This window comes from Adelges cooleyi, unplaced genomic scaffold, assembly GCF_023614345.1.
Source record: "Adelges cooleyi isolate 19-005CV unplaced genomic scaffold, UGA_ACOO_1.1 ACOO_flye_CR_arks_rails_tigmint_CR_PRNA_247, whole genome shotgun sequence".
NCBI classification, from domain to species: Eukaryota; Metazoa; Arthropoda; class Insecta; order Hemiptera; family Adelgidae; genus Adelges; species Adelges cooleyi.
The window spans coordinates 13,768,290-13,785,436 of NW_026095912.1; the positions used below are offsets into that span (position 1 = coordinate 13,768,290).

The following is a 17,147-nucleotide window of genomic DNA, read 5'->3' on the forward strand; positions in this document are numbered from 1 at the left end:
ATAATTCTGTCAAAGTTTATAAAATTTAGTAAACCGACCTTGAACTAGGTGTATACATTTTCATAGTTTATAACTTGTATTTTATACAGTTCAACTAATATTATGTCCTATACTACAAACCGTACATAATATAACTAGTTGGTATTAATAATAATTGTAAGTAATAATTTACTTTTTTTTACGAACTCGGTTGACATTTTTACTGCAGCATCCAAACATGGTAATAAGTACTTGTAACTCTCCTTGAGTAAAACGTATACCTAATAAAATAGTGTCGATAAAATTAAAATTAAGAGTTTACTTGAACGAAAAAAGCGAGTATCAAAAATTGTACTTGAAGAAGTCACTCTTTTTTTAAATATTTTTGTCACATGATTAAACGAATAAGAAAAAGATTAAACGATATAAATAAGATTTTTTTAAATAAATCCAAAACAGGTATGCACAAAACTTTTATATTATTTTTTTTTTTTGTTATTATCACGGCTGTTAGGATTCTACCGGACAAGATTATTAAAATATGTTATGTTATTATTACAACAATACAAAACATTATCTATTCGCCTCGGACGAGATTAGGTATTATTATTTTTATGGGATTTAGGTTTTTTTTTTTTTTTTTATAAATTTCAAACGGTACAAACACACACAGCGTTAAGGCGGCCAATAATTTAATCGACCATTACCACTCACTATATCATGGAGAGATAATGTGACGGTTTTGCTATGGAAATATCAATTATTTATAAATAGAACATGCCGAGGAACGTTGAAATGTTCATTTGCCGTAATATAATATATACACCCCAACGTTTTTTTCCACGCATTTCGGTTCGGTGATATCAGCAAATAGCAATTATTACATACAGAAGCGTTTACTCGATAAAACAATAATATACAATTTCTCATGTTTTGGGCCAACAAAACACTCAACAAAAACGGTCAAATGGTTTTAAGCGTTACATTTTCAGCTATAGTTATTAAGAATCGGTTTTAAACAGTTTTGAATTTGGTACTTTCAAACGTTTGTGTACTAACTTGGCACGAAATTCGTCCAACCTAACCTCCTAACTTGACCATAAAACTTGTCGCAGCTGTCAGATTAAATATCAATTACTTCTGTTTGTTTAGATTTTTTTGAAAAGCCAGTATAAAACGACGAGTAAAGTTTTAGGGTCTAGTTAAAATAATTAATTATTTATGTTCAAATGTATAACAAAAAAAAAAAAATTATTTAAAATTGCCAAACTTAAAAAAAAGTTCAGGTGATCTTGGAAAAAAAATGGCCATAAAGCTCGAATTGATAAAATCCTCTTTTTTTTAATGGCTAATACATTTAACTTTGTTTTTTATTTTAATTGTTGTATTTATATAATATTTTTGAACTCTAGTGTTTTTTTTTATTTACATACAGCATAATGATGAGATAATAAAAGTATATAATATAGTAAACGAAAGACGACCATCTCTAGACATGATCTACTTAGAACCGTCCGGGTTAGATAAGGGATTTCTGGGAAACCAGTTAATATAGGTCAATCGCTTGCCCTTTGTCTATTACAATAATTATTAAGTTAATAATTATTATTCACCAAAACGGATGAAAGATATGTTTAACTATTTCCTGAATAATATTCAAACTTCACAACAGTTTTACTTTACTTTTAACAGTTAATTATTAATAATTGTCATTAGCCTAGCAAAATATAGTTTGCCTGTTTACCGTTTTGTGCAGCTGTTTTCATATTTTGATGTATTATGTCAAAGACGAATGCCGCACCGGATTTAACGGTGATATATTTTTTATATCATAACACAGACACTGATATTGTGTGGGAATGCGATTTTATCGCAATTAAGCTAATTGTCGGTTGCCATAATAGAAAAAAATCGTTTTAAAAATTTCCATCACTCCGTGCAAGCACATAAGTCGGGCGCTTAGTTATTTTATCAACGATGACAAAGCGGATTGAATAGATACAATATTATGTTTTTATTTAATCACATAAACAATGCAAATTAACACTTGTCTGCACAATAATAAATGGACTTAAGACTAAAATATACAAAACGGCGTAAAAAAAAAAAAAAATTCTGTACATTAACAAAACGTGTTGACAAACAATAATGTTTATTTTTTTAAACGTTATGTAACTTTTTAACGGGTTTAAATTCGTATGAATGTAGTTTAAGAATGATCATTTATAACTGCTGAAAGGAAAACTATGCATTTACATATTTTGTTGTCTTATCTGTTTGCAACAGTTTATTATTATGTTTTAAAGCTACATATCATGTTAACCGATTGAAAGTCTTGGTGCGAACTATCACTATAGGTATATCTATAGTAGATATGTTATTATTACAAAACTACACTGTACGATGTAAAAAAATATACAAATATTTATCCAAATAAAAATTATATTTTGTAAAAAAAATTGTATTAATAATAATCCATTACCAATAAGAAATATCCTTTTTATGGATTTCCGGATTACCGCGATTTAAATTATTCATATTTTAGTAATATCGTATTTGTCTATTGACATTTTAAATTTTCAAAAATTAATTTAAATACTAACATCCTTTAGAATGCAGATTTTAAAGAATATTGACAATCCTTACCTACTACAAAGTATAAGCACAATAAGTAATTCAGCCGATAAAATAGTATGTATTTAAATATATATATATATATATATATATAGATATATACATTTATACAAGAACACTGAAATCATTTGTTTTTTATAGTTTAAATCTAAGTGTATTATTCAATAAATACAAAAAAAAAGATAGTTTGTTTTTCTCATTTTAGTGTACTTTGTGATAGGTTGACTAAAATATTTTTTAATTTACAATTTAATAGCGATACAAGAGTTTTGCCATTTTTTTATACCTACTTAAATCATTAGTTTAGCGAGAAAAGCGATATTTTTCTATTAAATAAGTTTTTATTTTGTTACATTTCAATATAGTTTATAATATTGTTTTTATTTATGTGAAATTATTACAAAATATACTAAAAAGTATTGAAATGTATTAAAATAATAACTTATTATTATTATTGCAATAACTTAACCCTTTTATATTTTATAAACTTAAAAAGTAAATTCAACTCTATATGCCTTTTTTTTTGTAACTTATAAACAACTTTTTTGAGCAATATTCCCCTTGTCCCGTTTTAATGCCGTTATCAGGTTTCATTAAAAATTACTAATAGAACAATCATTTTTATAATTCGATTACATAAGCATGGAGAAAGTGGTAGCATTTAGAATTTTGGATTAAATTCCAAAATAGGTAGCTCTACAAAAAATTATTTTCAAAATAAAACAAAATTGTTGGTACGAAAAAATTATACTTCAATTAAAACGAGTCGTTTGTTGATAAATTAAATTAATTAAAAATAATATTGGTTTGTTATTACCCAAAATATGTAAAAAAAAATTACAATTTTTTTCATTTGGAGGTCAAAATTTGTAATTGGGCAAAATTGTGAAATCAGTTTTTTGAATTTTTTAATAAAATATACTATTATAATCACCCTATCAGACCTATCTTCATACTGTTCTTGTAGCAGTTGTTGACTTAACAAAGGCTTTTGTACCAAAAAAAAAAAAAAATGCAAACACTCACCGATGTTGACCAACTTGATGTTCTCGTCGTCCAGAAACTTGAGGGCCACCGACACGTTCTCCAGCTTCTGCGACCGGAACGTGGGCCGCTTGTTGTGCTTGGGCAGCCGCTTGCCGCTGAGCACCTCGATCAGCGTGATCAGCCTGAGCCCGTCGCTCAGGTCCGTTTCCAGGTTGCCGATGGACTTGTCCGCGGTTTTCAGGTGCTCGTTGGCCCATCGCGTGAACGTGTTCTGCTGGATGAGCTTCCAGCGCGCGTCCTCGGCCAAGTCCCGTTCGGCGGCTCCCATGTCGTCCTCCTGACTGCCGCCGCCGCCGCCGTCAACGTATCCGTCCGGTTCGGCCGCCGCCGCCGCCACCGCCACCGACATACCGGTTTATTCAAATAAAAAAAATATATATATATATAGAAAAAACAACAACCGCTGTTGTCGGACCGCACTACGGCCGGACGACCGAAACGACAAGCGCCCTCTGTCGGATTGCACCTGCAAAAAAAAAAAAAAAACCAAATAAATCCGATGCATATCCCCGTATGCAGTTTAATGGTGTTGTTATTTAAATGCAATGCACGTGCATCGCCGATCGCATACGTTGTAATACGGGGTGATCGTGTATTGTGATACACGATACACGTATCATGTGATCATATTTTTATCGTGAACCACTCTTTCTGGGCCGATGATGTTTTCTTAATTATTGTCCACTGCTTGAAATAGTGCCTACGCTATGTCTAAAGAACATCCCAAGCGAAATTACATGATTTTTTTGAAATTATAGCTCTCGGTAATGTAACTAAAAATGAAACCGTTACACGCGACATATTACAATATACTACTCGGGAATCGAAATGAGAAGTAAAATGTTCATTAATAAATGGGTTATACATATTTTTGAGTATTTTTCCAAAAAAATCTACGAAATATTCGATAATTGTGTTGTCCAACAATAGTTACTAATTTTATAAAAAAATCCTGCATCGAAGTAAGAAAAAATCGAATAGTACAAAATTGTATAGGTACTTCTGCTTACTGGGTATTGCATTTTTATTAATTTCAATAAAATTTAAATAACCTACATGAATTTATAAAATAATATTTGCTAGTTTTCATAATAACAAAAAATGATAAAAAAAAATAGCTTGAATTAGAATTACATTTTTTACACGTTTTAAATTAATTTATAATAATAATAGGTACGTTTTTCCTATCGAGGAATGTTTTTAGATTATAGAATATAATCACGTACAATGTGTTATGTATGTGAACCACTCGATATCTCTTAGGGTTTAATGAGAAATTACATTTTTTTGTTACAATGTGATCTCCATTTTTTACAAATTTGTAGATATGTTCCTCCAAAACTAATTATTGTTACATCAAATTTTATTGGTAACGCACACATTTCGTTAACTTTCTGAATATTGAGAATAATGTAATGAAAATGTTGACCGGTCGATAACTAGTCTTGAATAAAAACACTTTTTATAGGAAAACTACAATTGTATAAACACTTACAGATAAACGCTTTCTAAACTTTGTCATGGGCGATTTTTGATAAATTTGTAATTGGAAATGAGTTATAAGACTTTGAACAGGTATCTTTAAACTCTAGAATATCTTTTTAAACAAGTCTTACCCAAAATAAATGTTGTATGACGCGCTCTAAAGACTTAAAATATATGACTTATTATACAGAGTGATCGTTTTATCGTGAACCACTCGATATCTCATAGGGTTTAATTAACAATAGAATTTTTTTTTCAAAGTATAATGTGATCTCAAATTTCCACAAATTAGGAATTTAAGGTAAATGTTTCAAATTTTTTTTTATATATTGTATAAGTAACATCAAAGTTTGGTATTTTTTCTAAAAAGTGCTATATTTAAGAGCCTATAACTTTTAAGGGTTTAAACTGAAAATTCTGAAATCTGTTCAGCACTTACTTATACGTGAATTGAACATTTAGTAATATTTTGGTAATGGAGACTTATTTTTACTAGGAGCTGTAAGAGTTTGAATTTATTCAAATTTCGTATTTTAGAACTAGCATAACATATTTTTGTTCAAGTGTTCAATTTAGTGAAATTTTATAAAATGTTTAATTTGTTTTTAATTTTTAGCTACTTGAAAATTAAAAAAAAAATTGTTTTAGGATATTAAAAGATCACTTAAATGTTAAGTAACATTTTTCATAAATTTGAGTTACTATATTATGTAGATTGTTACACAATATCTGATCGCATTAAGTAATACATGCTTTTTACCATTTAAGTTTCAAACAACCGAAGTATAAATTTATACACGATTTTAGTGATCTAAAAATGCACTTAAATTATGTGTTACTCTTCTTATTAAATATTTTAGCGTCTGAAAACTATACCGGAAATAGCAATTGTCAACAGGTATCAGAAAAATTGTCATCGCATACAAACATATTATAAAAAAATTGCGGATTTTTTTATCTTTTTATAGCTGTTATAACGAGATCATTAAAAAAAAAAAAAATTAAAAACAGTCTACAACATGTATATACCCACAGACCACATGTTGACAACAGATTGAATTTTAAGTACCAAAACGCTCTTTGTTGAGCTTAAAATTGGGCGAAACTTGGTTTTAAACCGTTTAACTTTAAGTACTATATACACATTATATAAAAAAAAGCCCATTTTTATTTTGGACCACTCTACTTAGATTAGACGGTTTGGCCGGCGCCCAGATTTTCACTCCTTAGGGATTAGTACTCGACGGTTGCATGTGAGTAGAATTATTATTTTCAAATGCACGGGCGTACTTAGCGAGCCGAGTGTGGGCGGTGAAAGTATAGCCTAGGGTTTTTGTCTTTTCGGCGTTTGTCTAATGTTGTGCCAAAAATATAAATTAATTTAATTGAGCTGGTGGATCTCACCCGAATGTAAATGCAATCGTAATAAAAAAACAAAAACAAAAATTAATTAAAATCGTATGGCTGCCATCATTTCGAGCAAAAACCTCTTTGTAGTGTCTGCTCATTTTTATGAAATCGATTATACATCATAATAGTAGTAGATATTATGTGAAATGAATAATATTATTATAAAATGATTTATCACATTTATTAGAATAATAATTAGATAATAAAAAAGGTATTTTCCACGCACACATGTTTTTTACCACACATCATTTCACTCTCAAAGAGAACCGCGGTAGTCGTTTAGATAATTGTGTTACACGTGTTGTTCTTTGGTGTAATCAGATTTGAATGTCATTAGAATAACTAATAGTTGTTTGAATAAGTGAGTGGAAAAGAATTTTTCGTTTTAATGTGGCATATATTGACTCTTTTTTCCATCCCATTTCCATTCATGAATAATTCAGTGCGATATCGTTGGAATAACGCATATTTACAATATAATATACTCGAACAACGAATAAATAAACAGAATGTTTTGAATATTACAAAATTGCGTTGGTTATTTGAATACAATTTTGTTTCAGTTAAAATCTTCATATTTTAATTAGTATAAGACGTTATCGAAATTCTTGGCCACTTAATTTTGTTTATTTTATATTTTTTAATATTAATAATAAACGGATTAGAACCAAAGTCCAAGGTTTATTAAAAATGAAAATCAAAGTGAAAACAATTCAATGGTCAGTGGGTTGAGTGGGTATACTTTTATTTTTATATATATAGATAAAACTTTGAACGGTGTTTCGTTGAAGCTCGTTAGACGGAATACATTACATGCACCTATTTTAGGTATTTTTATTAATTATATATTATTTTTTTAACATCAATAATAACGTTTAACAACATTGTACCGCTATTGTGAACATAACAACAACATGTTCAATTAACCAATTGGCTCTAACACGTTCTCTGATAACGTCGTACACCGTAACGAAATTCATATTTTAAGCTATATTAATATTATATGTTTAATTTATGTTATTACAAGGACGACCCGTCGTGAATATTTATCGCTACCTAATGAAAATAGATATAATATAGTAATAATTTCCTATGGAGAACCAGTAGTTAAACTTTACACTTGGAATCATTGACATTCAACGAACCATACTTATTAGCTGTTAGGTAGATACCTACATAAGACCTGGGCACGTCATCTGGTGATATCATACAACGTGACTTCCATCATTGACGGCCATTAGGTGTATTTTACAGTACACACGAACCATACATACCTAATAGGTCCGATGTAATGAGAAGTGCCTGCCTTCGAAGACAGGTTCTCGGATCTCATTACACACAATGAATTGAATATTATTACAACAGCTAAATATGGTGCATCAAAATGTTTGGAACGTTACCGCCTTGCCGACGGTATTTGTTTAATAAAATCAAATTTTTTGAATTATACTAGGCCTATACTTAAGATACCCATTTCTAAAACTACAATTAGAAATAACCGAATAAATAAAAAATTGTCTTACCCCTTCTGGGGATGATAGGGCTGATGATGTTTTCTCTTATTTGTTCACTGCTAACAATAGTGTCCACTATGTCTAAATAAGTAAAATGTTCATTAACAAATGGGTTATACATATTTTTGAGTATTTTCCCAACGATTTCTAGGAAAAATTCGATAATTTTATTGTCCAACAATAGTTATTAATTTTAAAAAAAATACTGCATCGAAGTAAGAAGAAATCTAATAGTACAAAATTGTATAGTAACTTCAACTTACTAGGTATTGCATTTTTATTAATTTCAATAGAGTTTAAAAAATCTACATGTGAATTTATAAAATAATATTTGCTAGTTTTCATAATAATATAAAAATAGTTTGAATTATAATTGTACATTTTTTACAAGATTTAAATTAATTTACAATAATAATAGGTACGTTTTTCCTATCGAGGAATGTTTTTAGATTAGGTATAGAATATAATCACATACAATGTGTTATGTATGTTAAATCATCAAGTGTCTTGCGCCCGTTTAATGGATCACCCAACATGGATCGTCGTGAACCACTCAATATCTCATTAATATGAAATATAATTTTTTTTCTTCATAGTGTTGTTATACAATGTGATAACAATTTTTTTTTAAATTTTTTTTTCTTTTTTTTCCCTCCTCCAAAACGTATTATATTTATATGATCACCTTGTATATTGCCAACGTTATAATATTATAAAGTAGCCGTCATGCATTCATGACCGGCGCGTGTAATGCTATTATTATTGTCCATGTATGGTGGTATGTATGGGCACGCGTACTTGACAATTCCTAAACAGAAACACTTAATATTATTCAAAACCGTGATAATATAATAATATTATGTCCGTTCATGGTTATGCCTCGTTCGGATCAGCTGTCAATAAAAAAAAAAAAAAAGTCCATAAGTACCTCTAATACAGAGCCGCTGGTAATGTATATATACATATGTCTAAGTATATGATATGTGTTTATTATTATGTATAATGTAAGTGGTCGTTTTCACGCTTAAAAATAACGAGCCTTATGGTTTTTTAACGGTCTCAGTGCAACAATAACCCTTCTTATTGGTCGTTGCGACCAATTTATAATGTTTGGCATTTTCCACACACATTAAATAGTTAATAAAATATATACCGTACCAATCGAGTTTCAAAAGTCGATATAAAAATAACTAATTTGGGATGGAAGTGAAAACAAAGAAAAATATTGAAAAATTTACATCACATATAATAGAAATACTGTGGAAAAAAAATTAATTTCTTATTACACCCTATGAGACTTTTGGTGGGTCACGATAAAATGATCACTCTGTATAATAATTTACACCATAACGATATTATACCGATCGGCTAAGTTTTCCCATTTTCAAAATGTAAACTTAACCGTATGGGTTTAAGTATGCGTCCTTGTTCGGTACATTCGAACAACAACAACAACAACAACAACGTTTACCTTATACGGAGTACGGTTCATCTGTGTTCAATGTTCAACTAATTAATCTCATGATAATCAGACAAATAACACGGTAATCATATTACCATTATTATTATCATCATCATCGCCGTTGCAATAATTAATTAACGCGTTACACTTAGGTTTTATACAATTTATTACCTAAACTTAACGGGATAGATCATTTTCAAGTAAAATGTTTTCTCATTGTCTCATACACGTCTGCCGAGCAAAAGTACGGTTAAACAGAAACAATTTAAGCTATAGAAAGGTAATTTTTTAGGCCGAGAAAAATGTGCTGTACATTTTCACTGGTCGATAACCAGTTTTGGACAATAATTACTTTAAGTTGAAAATTTAGGACTAAGGAATGTGTGTGCTAATAACGAACGGTCTCCAATAGTGCAAAAGCCAATGTAAAAAAAAAAAACATAACAGATGTAGGTCAGGTCTCGCGTGACTCATACGTTTAAACGGTGTAGTCGATATTTTAACTATTTCTCTAAATTTGTCGTCACCTCATAACATATTATTATTATTATTAAAAATTCAGTTGCCGAGTTTTTGGAATGATTTCAAACAAGCGTTAACTATAGGCATTGTAAAATCTTTAATGAGTACATACCGTATTGGAAAAGCAAGTCAAACAACAAATAACTGTGTACCATTGTTTGGATAATAATAAAAAAAAAAGGTAAAAAATGGTTAAAATGTTAAAATCTCCCTTTTTGTTCACTTCAAAAATATATTGAAAAAATTTACAAATTTACTCTACAATATATTCGAATTAGGTAACGTTAACGTGTCAAGACGATAAGTACTTAAATTGTTATAAATTTGAAAAAATACAAATTTTAATGTCGGTTAAGCTACTTTTATATGTTTAATCTTAACTCCGAAATCCTTTAAGGCAGATTTTTATCGAAAAATTAACTTCAAAAATACATTTTTATTTGGTTACAATGTGAGACTGAACCTACATTTTTTTTTTTAATTAAAAAATTCTATTTTCTTGTCAGAAAAAAAATGTATAGTTTTTTAAACATGGCTAAACATTTTTATCGTCCCAAAAATATGCTTAGATATGTGTATTACGTTAGGCATGATATGTGATACACTCAATAATTACCTCGGAGAACTAAAATCGAGCAAATGTACCAGTAGGTAGTGTTTATAATAATAAATATTGGAAATTTAAGAAAAACACAAGTTTAAATACTGTTATCGATTTTTCAGTTAATTAAAACTTAACTGTTTAATATGAATTTAAATAGTGCTTAATGATAACCGAACAAAACATAAATAAAGTTTATACTGTTGTCATAATACAAATTCATTGGTCAATTTCAAAAAGGTGTCATGTCTAATTTTTTTGGGAGGTTTTTTCTTTTGGGCTATCTGCTCACCGTCGTACATCAATAGCTGCGATAAAGGGCCATATATTATGTTAAAAAACTACCTTTAAAGTACTTAAAAGAAAAAATTTTAATAGGTTAGGTTAGGTTAGGGGATATAAGAATAGATTTGTTGTATTTTTTTGTTAAATTTATTTATTTATAATTTATACGAACTGACAAAACTCATTTTTATGGTATAATAACTAAGTAAAAATTGTGGCCAACGGATCATCATGCCATTCAAGCTATGTACTTTCATATTGTTATTATTAACTCATTTACTTATTGTACTGAACATATTGTATAGATTGTAAAAATTATTTTGAAAAACAAAACAGTAATACAATAGGTAATAAACTGCGAAAAAAAACAATCAACACCGTATAGTACACATAACGTGAATTAATTTATTAAAGGGCATGAAGGAGAATCAAGATAATATTATTTTTTTTAAAAACTAGAGCGTGAAGTATGGAAAAAATCAACTGTAAAACGCAGCCGCTAATTAGTTTTGCATTTAGGTTGAAAAAAACAATTTTCTAGTAGTAAAATTCCAAATATATATATATATATACAGGACTTATATATCGACTGCCCCAACGAAAAGGGTCGTATCTTGTTTTTTGCGACTTTTCAGGATGAACCCAACAAACATTCAAATTCAAATTCTTATTCTGTTTTTAACATATCAGTTTGAAAATTTGGATACATTTTTTGGTTACAATTTTCTAACTGATATGTTAAAAACAGAATAAGAATTAAAATTTGAATGTTTGTTTGGTTCATCCTGAAAAGTCGCAAAAAACAAGATGCGACCCTTTTCGTCGGGGCAGTCGATATATCAACTCAGGGTTTTCCTGGTTCGTTTGTTAAATATCCATAAAAATAACAAAATAACCTATTCCGCGAAAATTTCTGAATAACGTTCGAACTAATACACGTGTCACGCCAAGTCATAAATACCGTTGAAAACGACCAAGTTTTGGGAAAACCCGAATGACCCGTTTTGTTATGAGAGAATTTTACCGGGAATCCCCCGTGGTATTGTTTATTTTTCATTTTCGATAGAAAAAATCTTTTCTCCGGGCCGCCCACGCAGTACCGTCGCGTAGACGTTTGTTTCTGGTACACCCTGTTTGTGGATTAAGGAGGTTTTTCTTTTTAATGTGTAGTCTTAATACAACATCGGTAGGATCACGTACCTATATATTATTATACGGGTCCGGTATGAGTTGTTACAAACGCGTTGTTAAGCCCACGGAGCAGCGGCCGACGGAGGTTTGCCGATCATATCGAACCGAACGACGGTGAAAACTTTCGCAAACAAAACAAAAATTTGAACGTTTTTTCCCGGAATTTTCTCGATTTTTTTGGAAAATCGTGTCAAGTCCGGCACGGCACGAAGATGATGTAAAAACACAATATTGTTTTCACTGTTGATCGCACCACGGCCGAGTGTGTGTTCTGACTGAAGGCACAGCCCGTCGACGAGTCGGCCGCGTTGGATAAAAATAAATATCCTCGGCGGTGGCGTGGCGGTGGTTTTGGTCGGGACAGAAATAATATAATACAAGCCGAACTCCGAAAAAACGGCTAATGTTTCTGTAGCTCTCTCACACTCACTCACTCTCGTTTGTGCACAATTCAAAAAATTGAATTCTATCCGAGGCCTACGACTGTGCCGCGGGGGAGAAGGACGAGACATCAACCGCCAAAGCCAGGTCTCTTCGGTGGACTTGACCCCGATATCCGTATATATTTCCAACCACGGCGACAACCTCGGTCCGACGACGCTGCCTAATATGGTCGCGAAACGCCACAGTTTTGTTTTACTGTACACAATGACATGGAAAATATAGAATGTACGGTACCATGCGCATATTGTGAATCACTAAACGCACAGAGGACAAACGCGGTGTCCATAAAACCGTCTGTGCGAAACTGGAATAGTGAAAATTTCAATCAACTGAATCGGATAAAGTTCTGAAACTCACTTTGCGTTTTGTTTTTTTTCCTATTCACAAAAAGCTCTTAAAGTTACAAAAAAAAAAATGTCTTATTTAAAGTTCACTTTAATATTCTTTCTTGATGTTTTTCGAAGATTTCTTTATATCGCTTTGGGTCTAAAAACATAATAGGAATAACACTAAACTGATGATTTACAAGGTTCATTTTTAAAAGCCAGACAGCTAAAAGCTTAATAATATATTCAACCATAACTAATAAAGGCCGAATGACATAATGCGAATAACTGCTGGTAGCTAATCGGTTTTGAATAATTGCTTTTTGAGTTATTGCCGTTTAAATGCCGTCGACGAGGTGAACGGTGGACTGTAATCATATGTCTTACGCCCAAAATAAAACTTCAAAACTGCATTTCTCATTTTCTGTCAAACGAGCCATCTGCTACAAGTAATCTGTACCTATTATAATATTAACGATCGGTCCAGAGCATAAGCTTCATGACCAACGCCATACTTGTTTGTCCTTCAGAGGCGTCGAGGTTGTTTTACTTAATAAAGAAATCTTCTATGCAAGAATACAAACTGTTTAGTATAGGAAATACTACTATCGTTTCGGCTCTTATTTCTAATTTGTAATTATTGGCATTGTAAAGTATAAAAAGCATAATGCATTTTATAGGAGGTATTGATACTCATCAACACATAACGTACAATTATTTTTCCATTAGTCATGTGTGCTAAAATATTAATCCAACTTCAAAACCAGATACCTTATTTATACTCTTTTCATTCGTCCACCTCGCCGTTATATCTTTTCATCTCCTTCTATTTTCGTTGCATCTCTCATACACAATGCCCAACAATCGCTAATAATTTTTAGCAAACACATCGGTTTAAAACATACCTACCATTCTACTCCAATTGTCCTCGAAGCCGGCTTAAGGATTGATTTTCGTTTTTAAAATAGTTACAAGCGTATTTGTTTTTATATTTTTTTTATGGTTATTTCAATAAATCTATGAAGTTTTCTTATATCCAATGGGAAAATCGGACTTAGGGCTATCGCAGATAAAATAGTAAGCTTTTCTGCTGAAAAGAAAAAAACTTTTGTAGGTGCGCCAGAAAATGCTTTCAACAGCAGTAAGTCGTCAACTCGAGTCTTTATTGTGTTGAGAGATTTTGAATATACCTAACTTCGGGCCTGTGAAATGGGAGTATTGTCGTAGGCTGTTGGTTCACCCTAAATGAATGGCCTTTATATACAATATATTGGTGGTTCAAGAAACAAACCATTCGATCGAGTGCAAATAAAAGGAGTTTTTCTTTTAGTTGAAGAAACAATTCTTTACGGACAAATACAATAAAAATAAAAACTGAACATCTTTTCTCTTGTCGGTTTAAAAGCATCCTGGGAGCTTACGGGAGGAGCTTTGGCTTCGACCGGAACGTTGTGGATTGCGGCGTCACAACGTCGTGGTCAATAAGCAATTATGGCCACAACGACCGTCACCGGCAGCAGGACGGCCGGCAGCCCGAGTGGCCGAGTGGCGTCGCCGCACTTGTAGGGCAACCAATTAATCGACCGGTAATCGGAGTTGTCGTAGTACTGATTGGGCATCGGCACGACAGCCGTGGTCGTTCGCTTCATCTTCTTGGTGGACGAGCCAGTGGCGTTGACGCAAGTCACCGGCCCCGGGGTGGTCATGAGCGACGCGTAGATGACCGCGTCCACCCAGTACCTGTACGGGTACGTGAAAATCAGCGCCCGTATGTTGCCGCGGCGGCCGTCGTTTTGCAAGTACGACACCATGGCCACCATGACGGGGCCCTCCGGCGGGGGTTTCCTGGTGCCCGTCACCTTTTGACCTATCGCCCCCCTGGTGGTGGTGTTGCCCGGTTTCTTTGTCGTCTGTCCCGCCGGCGCTGGACTCCCCCCCGGCTCTTTCGGCTTTTCCGTCGCTTTCGGCGTTTCCGCCGGCGGTGGCTTTTCCGTCTCTTTCGGCGTTTCCGCCGGCTTTGCCGTCGTTGTCGCGTCTCCTTGCGGGTCCGGTGGCGGCGGCGGCGCTACTAGTGCTGACTTCTTTGGTGCCGCCGTTGATGCCGGCGGTTTGGCCGGCGGCTGTGCGGGCGGCTTGGCCGGCGGCTGTGCCGGCTTCTCTTCCGGCTTCTTACCCTTAGCGTCCGACGGTCCCTTAGCGTCCGACGTGCCCTTAGTCGCATTGGAGCGTTTAACTGTGAACAAAAAACCTCAACTATATTCTCCGTTTCGCAGAAAACCGTTGAATATCACGTTTGAAACCGTCGTCACATTTCTAATTCGTCAATTGACAGGGCTTATTATCAGCCTATCACCAGAGCCTTATCGCATGACTAATAATATACTCTGTCCAGCGAAAGAACGCGCCCGCGCAGAATACAAAACATGTTGCTCCTGTCTGCGCAGGCGCACTGGCGGCGCAACTAGGTCTAAAGTATCGGGGGGGGGGGGGGGTGGGGTTAGTCCTACAAATAAATATAGCTGAAATACGACAGGAAATAAAAAAAATAATCGTATCAGTATAAAAAAATCAACATCCGTACACACCACAAACATACACCTGCTGCACATAATAATATAGGGGTATACATTTTTAGTTTATAAATTAAGATCAATTTTTCTAGCTTTATTGGTAACTGAAAATCTGTCCAATACCATTTTCGTTATTAACAGTATTAGTTATAAATCTCTCTCTATGCAAAATAATAATGAATTTGTAAATCGCTGTTGCGTCATTGTTGAGCGTAGTCAATTTTTTACACGCCGCATTACTGAGAACGCCCTGCCACAAATAACCCTACTATAGGGGTGGAAACCTATGTGCGGTGTATATTAATATTTAATTCTATTGTTGTGAGGCCAAAACATTAGATTAAGATTACGTCGGATGGTGGGAAAAAAATACAAAAAGCGTTTCTTATTACCGAAACGACGTGTTATTTTTAATGCGAAAGGAAAATAGAAGTATATTAAAATATGACAATGGTGTGTGAAGTAACTTGGTCGGATGGGGTAAAAATAAACGTAGATGGCGAAATTTCAAAGTTGTGATAACGTGAAAAATGATAAAAAGATTTGGATGATGGTCGAGACATGTTAGAAGAAGTGAGAGGACTTTTAAAATAATTAAACACAAAGATGTAGGATGAAAAAGTTGGAGAAATGTGGTGAGAAAAAATTTGGCTAGATTAGGTGCGCATAAAAATACACGAGACAATTGCACAATAGTAATAGAAAGTTTGAAAGTTGGGCTAATAGCGGGAAAATGATAAAGTATAACATTTAAAACGTTGTTACTGCTTACTGCCTTTATCTAAAGTGGTTGTGATGAAAACGGGTCCTCCTTCATCACCTTCGCATATGCCAGTGGCATTCGGTGTACATATGTAGTTGTCCATCCTAAGGCAATTAAGCAAAAATAATTGTATTATATAAATAAGTAGTATGATAATTGTTTTTCTACAGATTTATGAGAATCTATGCATCCGTACCAATAATCCTTAACACGAGCAATATAATCGTTACACCGATGCATAATCGGCACATCAGCCATTTGCAGTCTGATGACTCCCTCCCTGTTGGAGGTCTTGTTACTATCAACTCTTGTCTTTTCGTTGCAGAAGCCAAATATTTTGTACGGCAAAGACTCCGGCGCATGTTCAAAGTATTTTGCCGGTTCGGTGCCGATTATTGGAAACGTAATGTTTTCCAAAATCGGTTCGTCAACGTACACGAGTGCCACGTTATACTTCCTACCGAATCTGTCCCTTTTCGACGGGGTGGTGAATTCGTTTATCCACGAGTAGTCGGGCAACAAACGGCTGCCGAAAAATATTGGATTTGGCATAATTTTCTGGCTTGTCGTTTGGAGAGTCACATTAATGAAATTTTTCTTCGCTCCGCTTTCGGTGTCGAACATGGTGAACAACTTCGGATAAATCTAAAGTAGACAACACACCGTAGACAAAACTTTCATTACAAATTTTCATAGTATCATACAGTGCAAACATAATTCTTAATAGCACCGGGATTCCTACAGGATTTTACCACAAGTTGTCCTAATTAGCCGTATCCGTATTCGTAGTCTGTCGAATTAGGGGAGCAGTACGGGGAAAGTAGTTTGCATCTACTATTTGAGATGGGTGGTGGTTTTCCTGTGAAGAAAGCTTACTGAGCACAATTTTTTTAAGAAATATTGGATCGGGAGAC

General features: G+C 33.1%; 1 protein-coding gene across 3 annotated transcripts in view; it reads right to left on the minus strand.

The window, feature by feature from the left end:
- The window catches only part of LOC126837240 (filamin-A), a 76,763-nt gene extending 64,359 nt beyond the window's left edge, over positions 1–12,404 (minus strand). The window contains exons 1-2 of one of the 3 annotated variants that reach the window (XM_050571069.1): positions 12,140–12,404; positions 3,640–4,126 (exon numbers count right to left, since the gene is read on the minus strand). In XM_050571069.1, coding sequence (XP_050427026.1) covers positions 3,640–4,009 — 370 coding nt within the window. In that variant the 5' untranslated portion in view covers positions 4,010–4,126; positions 12,140–12,404. The remainder of the gene's footprint in view (positions 1–3,639; positions 4,127–12,139) is intronic. The other 2 variants (XM_050571065.1, XM_050571066.1) reach the window with 2 other exon arrangements.
- Positions 12,405–17,147: the final 4,743 nt, after the last annotated feature.